Below are 20629 nucleotides of genomic sequence, written 5' to 3'. Positions count from 1 at the left end.
TTTACAATTATGACTGTGTTATCTTTTTTTTAAATTTTTTTACTGTTATGTTAATCCCCATACATCATTAGTTTTAGATGTAGTGTTCCATGATTCATTGTTTGTGCATAACACCCAGTGCTCCATGCAGAACGTGCCCTCTTTAATACCCATCACCAGGCTAACCCATCCTCCCATCCCCCTCCCCTCTAGAACCCTCAGTTTGTTTTTCAGAGTCCATCAACTCTCATAGTTTGTCTACCCCTCCGATTTGGGGGGGCTATTTTTCATACAACTTTATTGCAAATATTTAAAGTATAAAATTTGGGGTGCCTGGGTGGCTCAGTTGGTTGGGCAACTGCCTTTGACTCAGGTCATGATCCCGGGGTCCTGGGATTGAGCCCTGTGTCAGGCTCCTTGCTCAGCGGGGAGCCCGCTTCTTCCTCTCCCTCTGCCTGCTATTCTACCTGCTTGTGCTCTCTCTCTCTCTCTCAAATAAATAAAAAATATTTTTAAAAAAGTATAAAATTTGATGAGTCTTGGCATGTGTCATCACTATAATCAAGATAAAGAATGCATCCATCACCCACAAGTTTCTTTTCTAAAGTGGTTGTATCATTTTACATCCCTACCAGTAGTGTTACTGTGAACCAGCTGTCCCACAACATCATCAACCCTTGATATGGTATTTTTCTCAATTTTAGCCATTCTAGTGAGTGTGGTTTTAATTTGTATTTTCATGACTAATGACACTGAGCATGTTTTCATGTGCTAATATGCCATCTGTATATCATGTGTGGGTGTTTGTTTCACTAGATTTTGTCAATTTATTTTTGCATCTATTGAGGTGATCATATAGAGAAACTGGGTCCTTAAATATTTATAGTTTTCCTTCTTCCTCCCATTCTCTATTTCCTGTCTTTCTGAGATTCCAATTACACATCTTTAAAGGCATTTCATTGTGCCCATATGCCTCGAAAGGTTGTTCCATTACTTTCTTCTTCCTATGCTTCAGTGTGTATTGTTTCCTATTGACCTATCTTGCAGGTCACTAATTCTGTCTTTTGTGTGCAAATCCAGTGTTACATCTGTCTAATGTGTTATTAATTCCAGATATTGTATGCAGTCACAGAATGTCTATTTTTGATTAACTTTATAGAATAACTTTCTGATGAAAGCCTCTACCTTTTCATTTTTTCCCGTTAACTTTTCTCAAACAAAAATAACATAGTTATCACTATAAAAACACCGTATGTTAACTATACTGAAATTAAAATTAAAAGAAAAGAGGGGCCCCCGAGTGGCACAGTCAGTTAGATATCCAACTCTTGGTTTCAGCTGAGGTCATGATCTCAGTGTCTTGAGATCAAGCCCCACATTGGGCTCTGAGCTCAGCGAGGTCTGCTAAAGTTTCTCTCTCCCTCTCCCCCTCCCTGCGCTCTCTCTCCAAAATAAATAAATAAATCTTTTGTTTTACTTTTAAAAAAAGAAAGAAAAATAAGTTATTTTAGAGTTCTTGTCAGCTAACTCCATTATCTGGATTATCTGTGGGTCTGTTTCTTGTATCTTTTTTCCTTAGTTTTTGGTCATGTGGTCCTATCTTTCGGCATGTCTCAGAATCTTCAATTAATTTCCAGGTGTTATACATAAAAGTTTTACAGGCTTCTGGTGATATCTTCCTCCAGAGAGGTTCATCCTTCCTTTTGCTAGGACAATATAGTGTTCACCCTAATCCAGCTAGAAATCATGATAAATCAAGGCAGAGTTCCAAACCTTGGTATAAGGCTTCTTCTACCTTTGCCCTGGCCTTCAGAATTTTCAAATGATAACCTAGGCTGTTCCCCAGATCCCCTTCTTCCAGCAGGTTCTGAATTTAGTCTTTGTTTCATAAGGCTTTCTGCTTAATTTTGTCTTCTGTCCTAAATAGCTCTACAATTTTGCAAATTTTCTGAGAGGGAATTACATATGCTTGAGGCTTCTGTATATCTCTACCAAAAGCTCTCCTGGTTTCTGTCCCCTAGAAGCAAGACTTAAAATATACAAAACCAAAATTATCAGCCTCCTGACTGCAACAAGAATGGACAAAAGCTCCCAAGCTAAAAGCAGCTTTAGAAGTCAACTCACTTTTAAAATGTTCACTTCTCTTTGGAGTCCTGCCTAGGCAGGTTTCCACTGCCTTCAAATAGATGAGCTGAGATATGGTGGTGGTGGACTTAATAATTTCTAGCAACTAGTGATGGTTGTACTGTTTATTCTTTCCCTTTCTCAATAGAAGTGGTTATTGCATACTTGGTATGTAGGGGCAGATACTTTTTTCATTTATAGGATATCTGATATCAGTGAGCCAGTTTAAAACCTTATAGAGAGAATAGTATATTCCCGGAGTTGAATGCAGTCACTGCATGGAAACTTGAGCCCACTCCCCTGTGGATGGGTGTTTTCCATATAGAGAAAAAGGTGAGACATGAATACTTGGTAGCCAAAATGGTAGATTGTGATACACAACTAGTTTTCCCCCAAAATGTCCTTCCCTTCTTTCAATTTTTGGCTATATATTCAGCCATACATATGGGGAGATTTACAAGCATCTCTTTCAGTTCAGTGTTCATATGATGGACGTCTGATACATAAGTAGATGCGTCATGTGGCAACTTAAAAGTTGGTTCAAGCCCTTTTCTTTCTAGTTCCTTCCTCCTGGATAGACTGCAGATGTGATAGCTGGAGCTGAAGCAGCCATTTTAGATCATGAAGTGACTACTGAGAACAAAAACTAATTACATGAATGAAGCAGAAGGATGGAAATCTGGGCTTTGCTGCTTTGTGGAACATAACCCTTATACTAGCATACTAGTCCTGGGCAACATACCACAACAATTTTATATGAGAGAGAAATAAATGTCCATCTTGTTTCAGCTACTATTATTTTGGGGTTTTGTTACTTACAGCTAAACCTAATCTAAACTAATTAGGAAAGTTCAGGATGGCAGTTCTCAAAGTGTGAAAGTGTGGTCTGCAGATTCCGTCTGTGAGGTCAAAACCATTTTCATAATATACTAAAACCTTATTTACCTTTTTCACAGTGGTGACATGTTCACTGATGGTGCAAAAGCCATGGTGGCTAAAAGCACCAACATTAGAATGAATAAAGACACCAGTAGTGACTGTATTCTTCATTGCCATGCACTTGGAGTTGGGGGAGAGGGAGAAGAAAAGCTTCACTCAGTGTCCTTCAAAAAGCAGTAAAAATTATTTATTTTAAAAATTGACTGTTGAGTAAATGTCTTTTTAATATTCTATATGAATAGGCAAATGTGCACAAAATACTTCTGGGGAGACCAAAATATGATGGTTATCTTGTAGAAAAGCAATTATGAGATTGTTTTGTGAGATAAACTTGGTTATTCAGATGTGCATATTTGGCAGATATTTTTCTCAAACATGAATGAAGTGAACTGTCACTTCAAGGAAAATTAATGGTATGTGTTCCCAATGACAAAATTTAAGCTTTCACGTGAAAATCAGAATTTTGGGAAACATGTATCTGCCATCTGAATTTGAAAGCTTCCCAATACTTAAGAGGCACTTTTTAAAATGATATCACTGGTCATATTATACATGATTTTTAAATTTTATGTGGGAAATGTATTAACATTGGGAGGATCTGCATAATTTGGTGAACCAATAATTTCCAAATGCTGAATGCATGCTGTTATAAAATCATGCATGGGGAAAAATGTTCAAAGTGCAAGGTAGAACAAGAGGTTTTAATGTAACCCAGTGCAAAATTTCATTGATATGGTTTTGAATTCTACAGTGCAATGAACCATTTAGAAACTACCCCTTCTACAGTGTTAGTAGTGTCCAAGAATAAATCTATAGTCATATAAAAAGGTTATTAAAATATTCTTCCTTTTCCCAACCATATATCTGTGTGAGGCAAAATTTTCTTCATATACTTCAAACAAAACAAACATCAAACAGATTGAATGCAGAAAGATATGAGAATCCAGCTGTCTTCTAGCAAGCCAGACATTGAAGAGATCTGTAAAAAATGTAAAAACAATGCTACTCTTCTCACTATACTTTCAGAAAATAGTCTTCATAAGATGTGTATCATTTATGTTAACATGAAGTTGGTTTATTATTATTTTAAAATAAATTGTAAATATTTTTGTAATTTGTCAGTTATAATTTCTAATGCAGTAAATATTTTTATAGCCTTCATGAACAAACAAAAGGTTTTTGAGGACCTCTATATTTTTTTTTCAGAGCTCAAAGGAGTCTTGAGTCAAAACATTTTAAAATCTTTGGTTTGTGATACTGAAAGAATTAGAGATACAATTACAAAGCTGTACTCTGTGAAATAATGAGATCAGGAAAAGTACCATCAAGCTCAGAGTTGGGTAAATAATGCCCTACTCAGAAAAAAGAGGAGTGCAGATAGGTTCTAGAAATTGTAGACTAATATACTTGACATTAATCCTCAAGGGAAATCCTCCATTAGTGCAGATTAAACAGAAAGTAAAGTGGTCACCACTGGCTCCCAACACAAGTTCACTAAGAATAAATCATGCCAACCAAAGAATGTTTGTTTCCTTGGTAACCAGCAGAACAGGACATTATACATACTATATTTCCCATTAAGCATTTGACTATCTGTTACAAACAATGGACTAGAGAACTGCCAGTAGAAGATGAACCATGAACCAATCGACCTGAAGCAAAATGTGGGAAGTTCAAAAATGATACAGAACATGACTTAGGAAGTGTTTACTACTGATACACAATGGGCTGGGAGTCAAGCCAGAATTCAAGCTCCTAGAGAGAAGTGCACAGTGATGTGGGTGGCGAGAGTTGGCCCGTTAAACAAATATCTACTGTAGACCCACCATGTTTCAGGCCCTGTACAAAGTATTACAGATAGAGAAGTGAACAAGTTGGATGCTTACTATGTGCCTTTGTGGCACTGACATTTGAAGCACAGTCAGATCTTTTTCTTCTTATGAAATGTGGGTATGAATTAGTATGGAAGGTTAAAACTGTTAACCATAAAATGAACTAAAAATTAATTTAGATTTTTTCTCCTCCCAATTGGGGGTAAGGGAGAAAAAGAGAAAATGTCTGACTTATATACTTTAAAAATAACAGCACGGAACATAATATACATTATAAAAACTGCATTTCCATCAGTCCAAGGTTGGGGAAAAGAAGAGAAAATAAGGAAGAAAACAATTGCACCTGAGACATAAGGTAAAGAGATACAGAATAACCACTGTTGTGCAGGAATGGTGATGGTGGGGTTGACATGCAGGAGAGAAAAACTCTAATTCTAATTAAAGTAGCCCCAGTTTTTTTTCAACTAACTCTCTTGAACTCCATGTATATCTAGCATCTGCATAACTATTTTATAAATGGTAAAGCACTACACAAATGTATAGCTTTCATATTAGCAAATGGCAAACCTTTACTGAATTTCACAATTCTCACAGAAAATTCCTTTATCCAACAGTTTTGGAAGGTTCACCCCTTCTCCCCTCAAAAGTAGTTCCTTTTAAGTTTAATTCTTCAGTCATCATTCTCACTTTCTATTCCTGTGAACAAAAAGTTTGACTTGGACTTGTCAAATCACACAATCTCTCAGGTGCCTCCTACTCTTTTTAATTGGTGTCAGTAAAAAAAAGTGTTCAAATTTCTTTCATTCATAAACCTGTCAATGGCATTAACATGTTTGATGTCATAAATTTTAATATAAAAGCCAATATACAACACTATGTGCTTCATACTGCTGTCAGCAAAGATCGGTAGACACTAAAAGTCCTGAAGCTTCAAAATTAAAATGTTATATGTCCTCGCTTTAAGTAGTATTCCATTTCTAAAAGTTAAAGAAGAAAAACCAATTTCAGTGTTACAACTCATATACCAATAGCAATTATTGCTTTGGTAAAAACAAGTGATCTGTTAGTAAGATTTCATTATGAGCACAAAACAAACCCTAAATAATTTGCAGATGGGTTAACCACAGATTGTATGAATTCCCAGGGAGCTTCCCCAGGCTTCTTGGGCCATTTCCCTCTACTGCTGACAGTAAATATGCGGGGAGTATTAATCCCAACATTTAAATATTAGTATTTAGACTTAATCCAGAAAATATTAATAATGCGAAGCAAATAAAAAAATCTTACAAGACATTCCAAAGTGAAATATATCTCACAGGTCTGAGATTTCCTTAACATGTATTGTTAATGTTCTCACTTCTTTCAGGTCTTCCCTAAGCATTCTATAAAAATAAACCCTCAACTCTGAGAAACAAACTGAGGGTTTTAGAGGGGAGGGGATGGGGGAATGGGTTAGCCCGGTGATGGGTATTAAGGAGGGAACGTATTGCATGGAGCACTGGGTGTTAAACGCAAACAATGAATCATGGAACACTACATCAAAAACTAATGATGTAATATATGGTGACTAACATAACATCATAAAATAAAATTAGTAATAAATAAATAAATAAATAAATAAATAAATAAACCCTCACATATGACCACTGGTACTTTCCATGCTCCTTACTTTGTTTCATTTATCTCTAGAACTTATCACTGTCTGCAATAAAAAATATTTCAGTGTATGTTTGCCCCACTGATGCCCCCCTCCCCAGAATAAACTTCACGAGAATGAGAATGTTCTAGCTGTTTGCTCAGTTCCTTGAACAGTTGTGAGCACATAGTAAGCATAGAATTTCTTAAATGAACCTTGAGATTATAAGCACAATTCCCTTAGATTATCGGTAAGAAAACAACTCCACAAATCTGAAGGTAAAAAGGAACCTAAGCAGAGAAGAGACGTTACAAAGTCCACAGAATTGATGCCCTATTGCATAGTAACTAAGAACACAGGCTTCAAACTTGGACAACACTGGATTCCAGTCCACTTATTAGTAGTGACCTCATAGGTCTACTACTAACTTTCCATATAAAATTTACCCAATATAAAATAGGGATAATAATAGCACCAACTTAACGTCATTATTTAAAGTGATTAAATATGACAGTGTGTAAAATACTTACAAAACAGCAAGTGAGTACTTAATAAAAGGGAACTAACATCATCATCATCATTATCACCATCATCATCTCACTCAGGCTCCATAGCCTAATATTTCCCCAAAAAATCCTGGTAAGCCTGGCTATCTAGTTGCTAAATCCATACAGCTGAGAAGTGGCAAGTTAGAGAGAGAAGGAGTTGCCAAAAGCCGAGAGCAGTAAAAAGATGGGAGGAAAATTAAAGTTTTCCTGAGGCACTGCATTACAGCACAATGATAATGTCCATGGGGATGGTGCTTAGCCACTAAGAAAAAGATGACATTACATTTAATACATTCTTTTAAGATGGGAAGAAAATATAATTCTAAAATTAGGAAGATTTACTTCAAAATGGTTTACACAAACTTGTGTGAAAGATAAACTTCCATTACCTTCAAAATTCACCTCCTACAGAAAAGGAGTAAATGAGGCATTATTCTACAGAAGGCTTGGATATCTCTGCTGTAAAGACCCATCAGTGTGATTTATGCCAATCTCTCTAGTGTTATTTTTGACATCCTATTAAAGATCAAATTGTCTCAATATAGGATCATTCTTCTCTCATAATCTGTAATGGATCACCAATGTGGATTTGAGGGAGGTAGTAAATAATTCCATTTTACTGTCTCAGTGACATTGCTACAACCCTGTAAAAAATCTGCATTTATTTATTCTATTTCCTTTAGTGACAGAATAACCAGAGTCGTCCCTTAGAGATTAGGAAGAAAATCAAATTTCAAAATCAAAACCACATTCCAAATTTTTTAAAAGATATTTTTTTGTTCAATTCCTTTGTAAAAACATTGGTCACCATTTAACATACAGTGGCAACAAAATGCACCCAATTCACATGCATCAACAAGTCAATAAATCGTAATACACAGACAACATGAATTTCAAACGAACAGTACTAAAGTAGCTCATGTTGTATTTAACTATAGTTATGGTGCTTCCAATAAAGAAATAGCTAATATGAGAAAAAAGATTCCAGTTTCAATCTGAAATAAGATTATTTGTGACAAGTACCATGAAACTATGATTTTATGAAGTCATTATCTTAAAGGGAGCCATTTTTCAGAAATCACTTGGTGCCAAGCACCAATACTCATGTAGAGTAAGATCTTGAAAAGATGTGTACCTTAGGTTAAGGACAAAAGGTCTCCATTTTTTGAAAGTTAATTATCTGAATGATTCACATATTTATTGTGCCCCCAAATTAAAATATCTTTCAACATGAAGGTTATATATGCTATGTTTTGACACTTTAAATAATTCTGTAGACATTCAACTAAATTGAAATCTTCTGTAGGACTGGATTACTTTCAAAAGCAAAAAGTGAAAACCAATAATCAAAGCCCTTTCTAAACTCACAGGCAAGGTTTCTGGATGTGGGATTTAATTAATAAGAAAATTTAAGCACCACAATAAAATAGTTTTTAGAAAACAGAAAAGACTGGCAATATACAAGTTAGGAACAAATGCACTTAGACATTTAAAAAAATTGTTTAAATAAGCACTCTAATCCTTCCAGCTAAAATAATAAAAAAAATTCTTTTTGGTGTGTATGTAGTACTATGTGGAACATAAAAACCACAATTCTGCTTAAGAAGTCAAGTTCTATAATTCTAATTTGATCAAATGAGACTACCGTATTATTTGTACATAATAAGAATGTCATATATTTATTTTTATATTATATGATTTATTTTCTTCTTTTTTCTCAAAAATCTATGATTAAAGAAGAGCTCTAAATTATTTTGGAGTGCACAGACGGTAATTTATGACAAATTGCCTTGTGGGAAAAAACAGCCCCTCTGAAAATAAGAGGTCAAAGTAAGTATGTGCAAATAAAACTTTAAACTAAGGTAACTATATATACAGCCATCTTAGAAGTTTTCCTTCTTTTGCATCTATTTAGCAACATAAATAATTTCAGTGGCCCAAACAGTTATTTTAATTTCAGTTTTTCTCCTCCATGATGTGTTTACTCTTACAAGTAAGAGTAATTTTTTAGCATATGTAACAGACCACATGCTAACAAACTTTAAGGGCTCATAAAATTAAAATTTATGACTCATATATAGTTGTACTATATATGTTAGATACGCAAGGCTGAAAAGCAATCTCAACCTAGAATATTATTTAAACATCACAAAAGAAGAAGACCAAAAAAAAAAAAAAAAAGATTTCTCCTCACGTAACTTTTGACTACTAGACTATTCATAGCAAAAAAGAAAAGTATAAAATATTTAGTCTTCACCTCAAAGTAAGTTATCCAGAAATAAAACACACTAAACAAGACATCAGGAATATGAGTATGGAGACTCAGATTCATTCAATTCAGATGAGAAGATGCTTTGGGGAAAAAGAAATCCATCCCAAACAATCAAATTTGTATCTCATTAACCTCCCAAACACAACTTCAACTTCACCACTTATACCATAAGCCATCTTGACAGTTCCCATTTTCTTTTTCTCTAAAAAAAATTTTAGCCTCTTAATCTCCAAGTGTCATGTCAAACCCCTTATTTTACCTTAATTCCACAATCCCCATTTATAAAAGACCCTAAAATAATCATTTTCTTCCGCTTAGGAGCAGAAGCTACCATGTTATGATTCAAAATTGAGAAATTAAAGATTAAAAAAATCAACTGAAAATAATACACTTATTAACATACATGGTTTTATGTAGTAGGGACACCACATAATTACTCATTCTGATTAAACCTCTGGCTCTTGAGACAGTGAGGTCAGAAAATTAAAATGAGTAATAGATACTTAAAATACTTAAAGTGTGTGTTTATCTTGAATTGACTAAGAGTTTAAAAAATGACTAAAATTATATGATTGTAAATGTTCAATGTAAAACAGTAGAAAATTCATGTTGCCAAATAGAGTAAAAAAAAAAAAAAACCTTTAACTTATATTAAACACCTTAAGTAATGTGGCAAAAATCTCAAGGCTGAGTTGTAACTAGAGAACAACAGCGAAGACAGAGGATCCTTTCATGCATGCACACAGATGAAGTAACAAATACTCAAACCCCAACTCAGTACAGTACGCCAATGACTGATACTTAAATGATATTTTGATATATAAAGAAAAAGAAAAAGGTAAAATGTTGACTGCCATTGATGAAAAAGCATTTCAACAATTTACACAAAATGGATACTAAACATTTTTTAAAAAGATGTCCTAAGAAAACCAAGCCACAATAAGTTAGTGTTTTCCATAATACATGCTGAATTATTTGATCCCATATCTATACACTGTTATTGTCTTAATTCCTAAATGTTGTGACAGCATATTTAGTAATTGAGGTACATTAGTTTACATTTTTTTATAGATACTCTAAGAGGGTTAATTTTTCTTTTCCAGTTTTTCATCTTCTTCACCTCCTCCAAAGAAAAGCAAAGGAAACATTCCTAGAATGCAGCCAATAGTCACCCCAACAGCTTTGCCCTAAGGAAACAAAAGAAAACATTTTTTGAAAGTTATTTTATCCCTGAAAGAAGAATCCTTGCCTAAGTATCTATGATAAATAATTACTATATATTATAAAATTCAACTGTAATTGCATTTCTTTTGATCATAGTAACTTAAATGTAAAAATAAGCCACATATGACAAAGGAGGCAAGAATATGTAATGGAGAAAAGATAGTCTCATAAATGGTGTTGGGAAAACTGGACAGCTACATGCAAAAGAATGAAACTGGACCACTTTCTTACACGATACACAATAATAAACTCAAAATGGATTAAAGATCTAAATATAAGACCTGAAACCATAAAAATCCTAGAAGAAAACATAGTAATCTCTTGAACATCAGCCTTAGCAACATTTTTCTGGATCTGTATCCTCAGGCAAGAAAAAACAAAAGCAACAATACACAATTGGGACTACTTCAAACTGAAAAGCTTTTTGCAGAGCAAAGGAAACCATCAACAAATGACAAAGCAATCTACTAAATGGGAGAAAATATCTATAAATGATATAACCAATAAGGGGTTAATATCCAAAATATATAAAGAACTCATACAACTTAACACCAAAAAATAATCTGATTAAAAAATGGGCAGAGGACCTGACTAGACATTTCTCCAAAGAAGACATACAGATGGTCAACACATGAAAAAGTGCTCAATACTACTAATCATCAGGGAAATGCAAATCAAAAGCACAATGAGATATCACCTCACACCTGTCAGAATGACTAAAATAAGAAACACAAGAAACAAGAAGTGGAGAAAAAGGAACTCCCATGCACTGCTGGTAGGAATACAAACTGGTGCAGCCCTGTGGAAAATAGTATGGAGGTTCCTTTAAAAATTAAGAATAGAACTACCATATGATCCAGTAATCACACTACCGGGTATTTACCCAAAGAATACAAAAACACTAATTTGAAAGGATATATGCACCCCTATGTTTATTGCAGCATTATGTACAATAGCTAAACTATGGAAACAGCCCAAGTGCACACACACACACACACACACGAATATTATTCAGCCATAAAAAAGAATGCAACAACATGATGGATCTAGACGGCATCACGCTAAGTGAAGTAAGTCAGAGAAAGACAAATGCCATATGATTTCAATCATATGTGGAATTTAAGAAAAAACAAAGGGGGGAAAAAAGAGAAACAGACCAAAAACAGACTCTTAACTATAGAAAACAAACAGATGGTTATCAGAGGGGAGGTGGGTAGAACAGGTGAAGGGGATTATCTTATCTTGATGAGCACTGAGTAATATATAGAATTTTTCCATCACTGTATTTACAGTACACCTGAAACTAACACTGTATGTTAACTAGACTGAAATTAAGAAAAAAAAGACAAGAAATAACAAATATTGATGAGGATATGGAGAAAAGGGAACCCTTGTGCACTGCTGGTCGGAATGTAAATTGGTGTAGCCACTATGGAAAACAGAACGAAGGCTCCTCAAAAAATTAAAAATAAAAATACCATATGACCCACTAATTCCACTTCTGGGTATTTACCCAAAGAAAATAAAAACATTAATTTGAAAAGATATATAAATAACCCTATATTTAGTGCAGCATTATTTACAATGGCCAAGATATGGAAGCAACCTAAGGGTCCATCAATACATGAATAAAGAAGATGCAGTATATGTGTATGTGCATGCACACATACATATACATGTATGCAGGTGTATGTGTATATGCATGTATACATACATATATATTGCGCATATGTATGTATACTACATATATACATTTGTATATTTGCATGTGTATATGTATGTATACACATGTGTATGTGCATGTACACACACACACACACACACACACAATGGAGTATTACTCAGCTATAAAAGAGAATGAAATCTTGCCATCTGTGACAACGTAGACGGACCTAGAGGGTATTATGGTACTTGAAATAAGACAGAAAAAGACACATAACATATGATTTCACTTACATGTGGAATCTAAAAAACAGAACAAACAAAAAGCAGAAACAGACCCATAGATACAGAAAACAAAGTGGTGGTTGCCAGAGAGGAGGAGATGGAGGGGATGGGTGAAATAGGTGAAGGGCAATAAGAGTACAAATTTCCAATTATAAAATAAATAAGTCATGAGAAAGAAAAGTACAGCATAGGAAATATAGTCAAAAATGTTATAATAACTTTGTATACTGAAGGATGGTGACCATACTAATTGTGATATTTTGTAATATATATAATTGTTGAATCACTAGGTTGTACACCTGAAACTAATATAATATTGTATGTCAACTACACTTCAATTAAAAAAAAATAAGCTACAAAAAGGTTCTAGAACAAGTAATATTTAAAGTTCAATGCAACTAGGAAAAGTTTTTTCAAATTGCCATGAAATAACACCAAAGAAATATTCAAGTAGAAAAATACCTTTTAGAAATTGTACATACATTTTAACGTCTGAAGATAGGGGAAAAAAAAAACTCACCAAATACTCTCAATATATTTGGATTTGCTCCTTTTGTATATACTCCTTTTCAATATTTATTCCCATGTATACCTAATTATATGTAGGTCTAATTGTTATGTAAACATAGCTTTGTTTTCTGCCTCAATTCTTACCCCAGAGCCACACATGTTATAATAAGCTCTTTTTTCAAACTATTTCATAAACTTAATAGAAAACTTCTAAATTCCACTGAACTGATGGCCTATAATCTGTTTAAATCTCTCCTTATACCATTAAAAGTCACTGCTACTTTTTCACCAGTATAAGTGATATTACAATAAACATTTTTATGTATAGTTTTTCCCAATGATTTATTTAAAAATCAAATATGAATATTTGTGCATATTCATAAGGTAATGAATGCCATGCTGTCTATTCTACACAAAAATGACTGCAAAAACATATATACCAATTGAAATATAGTTGACCCTTGAACAACACAGGTTTGAACTGTGTGGATCCACTTATATGTGGGTTTTTACAGTGCAGTACTCCTAAATGTATTTTCTTTTCCTCATGATTTTCTTAGCAACATTTTCTTTTCTCTAGCTTACTTTATTGTAAGAATACTGTTTATAATATGTATAACATATAAAATATGTGTTAATCGACTATGTATGTTATTGGTAAAGCTTCCAGTTAACAGTAAGCTATTAGTAGTTAAGTGTTTGGGAAGTCAAAAGTTTTATGTCGATTTTCAACTCATGGGGGAGATGGTGCCCCTAACTCCCAGCTTGTTCAAGGGTCAACTGTATATGCATATGTACATGGATATACACACACCAATTTTTGTACAACCGTACCTACTCTATGAACACTTTTAAATTTTTATTTTTGTAAATAATTTTTTAAATTTGCATTTCTAGGATAATCATCAAGGTTAAGCCTCTTTCAATTAAGTTTTATTTCTTCATATAAATATTTATTGAGAATCTACTACGTGCCAAACTCTGCGCTAGCTACCAGAGAGACAAAGCCTAATTAGACGCAGTCGCTCTCTCTCTCCCAGGAACTTCCAGTTAGCTATACAGAGAAAAGCAAATAAATAAAACAAGTTCTATCAAACATTACAGGTGCTATGACAGCTACATAACCAACAGTTCTGAATAAAATGTTTTTTTCCTATATATTGTCCATTTATCTATCAGACCCTACAAGTTTTCTGATAAATTTCAAGATTAGACATTAGTGTTTGACAACAGCTTGCATAAATATTTTCAATTCTGTTATTTTTGGGTTTTTGGTCATGGTAGTAGTGATGGTGGTATGCCCATGCTTTATATTAACAGTCAGACTTGTCATTTTCATCATGTCAAACTTCGGAAAGAATCACTCCTACAGAGTTTTAATAAGCAGAAATTTTCTTCATTCCAGAGGCTGAAAAAGTTAATCCTAGATCCTTATCTTGACCTGAAAGTTTGTATTCATTTCTATTTAGTTATAAACACAGAGAGAGACTATTTTATTTTAGATTCTGGACTTTCCCATACACATGAAATGTCCATTGCCACTTCTACTTCTCACCCATTCTGTTAGAATGCTTGTTACTATTGTCCATGGAAACCAAGGCTTTCCTCCCCACTCACTGTAGGATTCCCAGTTAATGAGTTCCAACCCAATTATCTCAATGGGGCATAAAGTCAATAGGGCAGAGAGGGAGGAAAGAAGTGGGATATCCTTTTCTGGCTCCCTGATTCAGAACCTGAAACATCTTTCCATTGAAAAATCAGTTACTTATATATTATTATCAGGTCTTATGATAGTCTAGGCCTTATAATTAACTACACTGGGGCTAACCTAAGAACTTGAGTACATCCATAATATGGCTCTGCAAGAAAATATTTTCTGAGTTTCAAACAGCCAAATTACAAATGAAGTTTTAAAATACAACCTATGTCAACAGGAACCCACATGTGCATTTGCATATATTCCATTATGGGTAAATGTCAGAGTTAGCTTATGTCATGAATAGATTGCTGATCACTAACTTAAATTACTTCAGGCTATTTGTTAATTGAATGTTATGTTACAGAGTAGATTTGATCCTAACATAAAAGAAGCAGAGTCAACAGCTAAGAAATAGAATCACTTCATATGCTGGTAGAAGATTTATCAAAATACACACACGTATACACACTATACACACACACACACACACTAGCTTAGTAATTAAAGTACTTTTATAATAGGAAAAGGGAATGGATCTGCTTATAATACAGAAAGAAAACAGAATTATGAATTACATGAGAAGAAAGCCCAGGAAAATAATCTTCTCTTGATCCTAACTGTAGTGCTAAAATGTTAAGCCAAATTGCTAGAATGTTAGAATATCCTGATTCTTCAACAACTGTGGCAGATACTAGCCAGCTAATCTCACTTCAATTTATCTACAAATTGCAGGATATGGACACATATATATGATTTTTTACAAAGAAATAGATAAGTCTAAGGTGGAACATGAAATCTGCATTTCTAACAAGTTTCCAGGTAGTGTTGATCCTGCTGGCCCTGGCATTACACTTTGAGAAGCACTGTCCTGTATAATCTCACTTTCTCCCATGGTTTTAACTATCACCTTTTCAGTGAGGCCTGCAGACCCTCCTATTTAATCCTGCAAGCTATCTCCATCCCAGCACTCCCAACCTCTTTTACCCTTCTCTGCCTTCTTTTTTTCTTTAATTCCTTTAACATTTGTGAACTTCTAGTACATTAAACATTTTATCAGATTTTTTATTGTCTTCTCTCCACTGTTAAAATTAAGATCCACCAGAAAAAAAAGATCTTGTTTTGTTAACCAATATATTCAAAACTCCTACATATGTACCGTGCATACAGTAGGTAAAAAATGAATATTTGTTGAATGGGTGTATCATTGATAATACTCATCATCTCTAATTCAGACCTCTCTAACTCTTGACTTTTAATCCAAATGCCTACTAGGTATCACCACTTGAATGTCTTATAAGCATCTCAAATTCAACTTACTGAATCGAAAACAGAACTCATAACCTTTTCTTACTAACTTGTCCTTCCTCCTTTTCTTCTTGACTTAATTGTTGGCATTGTGATCCATCCAGTTTCCTTTCTATTTAAAATTCTTCACTAGCACTCCATCACCTAGGTATGAGGTTCAAGCTCCTTAGTATAGCTTATACAATGTCTTTCCTGTCTGATCCATTCTTACTTCTCCAATGCTGTTTCCTACTGCTGCTTCAATCTTCAACTACTACATATTATAGTCCAGCAATACCTAATTTCTTGTATTTCTCTGAACATACCCTGTTTTTATCACGTCTTTCTACTTGCTAGTCAATGTATTCAGAATTCTCTTGTTCACCTACTAAACATCTCATCAATAACACAAAAATCAGCTTAGATCCAATAATCACCAAGAAATCTTCCCACCAAAAGAATTTTCTCCCCACAAAGTATTAATTCTCTTACTTGTGCTATTGCTATATCTAGTGCGTAATTCTATAACTGCACTAAATTATAATTTGTTTACATGTCTGGTTCTTCACCTAAACAATTCTTAAAAATAACTGTAATTTATATTCATTTTATGTCCTTCAGTCTCTAGGACATGACAGATATTCCTTCACATTAACTGAATCATATGAAGAATATTCTAAAAATCAAGTACACCTACAAAAAATAGACAATAAAAAATTATTGTTCTTCTGAAAACTGCCAAAGCTTAGACAATTTTTGTTAAAAACTCCATTCAAATCAATTTAGTCTCAAATTTCTCAAAGGACTGAACTATACAGTATCTTGCTCTGGCTACCTGAATTCATTATCATAAACCATATAAAGTACTTACAAAATGTGTACTAACACGTGTTTGCCACATGTCCACTTGTTTTGGTGTAAGATCCGGAATTGACAGGCCTAATCTGGAAGCCAAAGCTTCAACGTAGCCTGCAAGTCTTTAAAAAAACACAAGGACAGAATATAAGTTTTTAAAGAGACACACAAAGGTCCTCAGATAACAAACTAATTGCTACAAAAAGAAACAAAATAATTTTACACCTGTAACTGGCACCCTAGAAATGGTGTAAATGTTTTTTACAATTTTCATTTTTATTGTGCATAAATATATACAGTTCAAAATATTTTAATATTAATATATTCATACATAGATAAACTAATTGACTTAGAGCAATTATTCTCTCTTATTTTATTTTATTTATTTTTATTTTTTTGAGAGAGAGCAAGGAGGGGGGTTGAGGGGGTGGGAGAGGGACCAAGGGAGAGGGAGAAAGAATCTCAAGCAGGCTCCACACCCAGTGCAGAGCCCAACACAGGACTCAATCTCACAACCCTGAGATTATGACCTGAGCCAAAATCAAGAGTCAGCTGCTTGGGGCACCTGGATGGCTCAGTTGGTTAAGCATCTGCCTTGGGCTTGGGTCATGATCCCAGGGTCCTGGGTTTGAGCCCCGCATGGGGCTCCTTGCTCAACAGACAGCCTGCTTCTCTCTCTCCCTCTGCTGCTACCCCTGCTTGTGCGCACACGTGCTCTCTGTCAAATAAATAAAATCTTAAAAAAAAAGTCAGACGCTTAACTGACTGAGCCATCCAGGCACACCTCTCTCTTATTTTAAAAGATCATTTCAAGGTATACAAAAAAATTTTGCAATAAAATTACAGTCATGCACTTACTCCAAATTCAAAGCAAAGCACGTTAACATATGATATTAGATTGGGGTGCCTGGGTGGCTCAGTTGGCTAAGTGTCTGCCTTCGGCTCAGGTCATGATCCCAGGGTCCTGGGATCAAGCCCCACGTTGGGCTCCCTGCTCGGTGGGAAGTCTGCTTCTCCTTTTCCCTCTGCCCCTTCTCCCGCTCGCTCTCTCTCTCTCTCGCTCACTCTCTCTAATAAATAAATAAAATCTTTAAAAATACATATATAATATTAGATTTATATACTAAGTAAAACAGCCTAGAATTTTCAGGGCAATCTCAAGTATTTATCAAGTCTAACTTCCCATCATTTATTGGATATAAACTCACTTTGTGAACTGTAAGAAAGAAAAATATTTGCCAGTTAAACTATGCATACATCAGTTATAAGATGGATCCTAATATCAGATATGTTAAGTTCTAAAAAAAACTGGGTACCTAAGAATCAATAAAATGCATTTGTTATTTAATGATATTTTTTCAAGGCAGAGGAGAAATAGTTCTTAAATATAAAGACTCCCAACAAAATCTTAATCTCTAATCAAAAATAATTAATGATGCAATCTAAAATTAAATGGCCTTAAAATCTATTCGATCACTTGGTTCTATTAAATATAAAAAGCTATCACAGTAGTTGTAATATTACCACTATTAACCTTAATGTTGGAAATGGGGAAACAGAATGTGTAAAGGGTGATATCATTATAGATTTATGTCAGGAATCTGAGAAATATAAAATTTCTGCCCTGGCCCAGAAGCAAAGAAACTTTGTGTTTTAACAGTAGCTTTGGCCCCAAACTGCAGTACAGAATTCTAATACACAGGGTCAGATCACTTATGAAGCTGCCTTTTCCTAGATTATAAGGCTAAGTAAACTTCTAGTAGGCCCAAATCCAAATCTCAAAACTTACCACTCTCATGAACCATGGAAGGAAAAAACAGAGCCAAAGACTGAGCAAAAGAGACTATGTTTATCACAATAATTAATGCCAACTTAGTCTAATTTATCCTTCCCAGCCTTCCTCAAGCTCAGGAGGCAGCCCAGGCCATGTGCTGCTTGGAAGACAGAATGTAAAGTGAGAAAGAGAGAAAGCTGGCCTTTTCTAAGTAGACATCCTTGCTTTGTTTCATCATTCCAGCCACATGGAATAAAGAGAGCAAAAACAGGCCAAACCCATCCATGTATGCTCTGGCCATTATTCTTTTTGAAAGTTCCTCTCTCCAGAAAACATGCCCAGTCAGTATCCTCACATTTGAGCCATTCTCTTATCTTTGAGCTTAGTGGGAGAAGAGTGGGGTGAAATAATGATGGGGTTCTTGGTTTTAATCCTGTCTCACCTTGGAAATGTCTATAAAATACACATGAATACTTCAGTAAATGAAAATTAAACTCTGCTTACATTACAGTCGTCTTAGAAAACCTTTTTCATGTATCAATCTTTTGAGAAGATTTTAAACACAAATTCCAGGTCCCTATACCCAGAGACACAAGTTCTGAGGTATAACCCAGGTATTTGTATTTGATGCACACTGAAGCTTTAGTATTACTGATTTAGAAATATTAAATTTAAAACTTTAGTTCGAAAACACACACAATAAATGTCCCATATTTTTTATCTTTCTCAATTAAAGAATGGGGAAGAGAAAGAGAACAACACACATGCACAAATGAATAAATGAATGGACCTACCCAAGTCCAGCTAAATCTGACACAAGATTTCCCAAAGCAGCAGCTAAAAAATTGAGAAGTGGATAAGTGAATTGTTACATGGAAGTCAGAAAAATCATTATAATACATCACTATATCATCAGTAAAGCACTGATCTGGAAGAGTAATCACAGTTTCTGAAACTACAACAACTATATCCAAAGTAACTCATTGGATAGCTCTGAATCTCAAGATTTCAAAATAGAACACAAGTCTCTTGGGATTATAGTGTTCTCCTTCCATCAAGTAGTAGGATTTTTTCTGTTGTGGCAGCCAGTTTCCATTTTGGTTTCAATACCTATACAATATTTTGTAGCTTTATCTTTCATTACATTTAAGGAAATTTGGATATTTGGAAGTTAAAGTAAAGCTTTATGCATAGCTTTGAAATTCAAGAAAATCACAGAGAAGAAATGACTCTTTCATGAATTCATCCACTTCATGCTTTCTACACAATAAACACAACACTGAACCATTCCTAAATTTCACTATCATGAAAAACAGAGTGGTAACTAGGGGAAAGAAAGTAATAGAACCAAATTAGACTTTCAATCTTATATTTCCTTCTTTGATTTTTCTACCCAACTTGAAAATAAATTAGTAAAAACAAGAGTAAAAAGGTTTTGGGGTAACACTGAATTAAGAGAAAAACTTAACTTTAACATAGTCAGTACAGCATTGTTACTTATTAACTAACATAAAGTACCTAAAATTTCTCAGGAAAAAAGTGCTTCATATACAAAATTAAGAATTTGAAGAACAGGATTAAGGAGACAAACTAATAGACATCTCAATGAGTAAATTTATTTAAATAAATCATCCTCTTCTAAGTCTAACCTGCTAAAATGTTTTATAAATATAAGTACAATGGAATAATAATATGACTTATTAAATACCTGCCATAGTTGAAATTCCCAAAATAATTCCAATAGACATCTCAATATGGGTTCCCTGAAAAATGATTACAAAGAAATTAAGCTTAAAAATTAACGCTGTAGTGACTATAAAAATAGCAAAGTATTAATAAAAACAGATAAATTGGTTAAGCCCATAGGTTATTGCAGCAAAATTATATATATAAAATATGCATAAATATTCATATAATGAGGTAATGCACTTAACTATTAAATATATGCATTCATGCAGAAGCATCAATATCATTTGATTCATTAAAATTAGGCTTTTATAAAAAAT

At 34.0% G+C, this 20629-nt stretch overlaps 1 protein-coding gene across 3 annotated transcripts in view; it reads right to left on the bottom strand.

Annotated features, from left to right (window-relative positions):
• Positions 1 to 7686: 7686 nt before the first annotated feature.
• The window catches only part of TMEM65 (transmembrane protein 65), a 63656-nt gene continuing 50713 nt past the window's right edge, over positions 7687 to 20629 (bottom strand). For 2 of the 3 annotated variants that reach the window (XM_036116674.2, XM_036116676.2), the window contains 4 exons: positions 20332 to 20386; positions 19418 to 19460; positions 16866 to 16971; positions 7809 to 10517 (listed from right to left, as the gene is read on the bottom strand). In XM_036116674.2, coding sequence (XP_035972567.1) covers positions 10416 to 10517; positions 16866 to 16971; positions 19418 to 19460; positions 20332 to 20386 — 306 coding nt within the window. In that variant the 3' untranslated portion in view covers positions 7809 to 10415. Of the gene's footprint in view, positions 10518 to 16865; positions 16972 to 19417; positions 19461 to 20331; positions 20387 to 20629 lie in introns of all 3 variants that reach the window. The other variant, XM_078072043.1, reaches the window with a different exon arrangement.

Source organism: Halichoerus grypus, chromosome 5, assembly GCF_964656455.1.
Source record: "Halichoerus grypus chromosome 5, mHalGry1.hap1.1, whole genome shotgun sequence".
NCBI lineage: Eukaryota > Metazoa > Chordata > Mammalia > Carnivora > Phocidae > Halichoerus > Halichoerus grypus.
The sequence above is the reverse complement of the archived record's forward strand: the minus strand, read 5'-3'. Positions and strand labels throughout refer to the sequence as shown.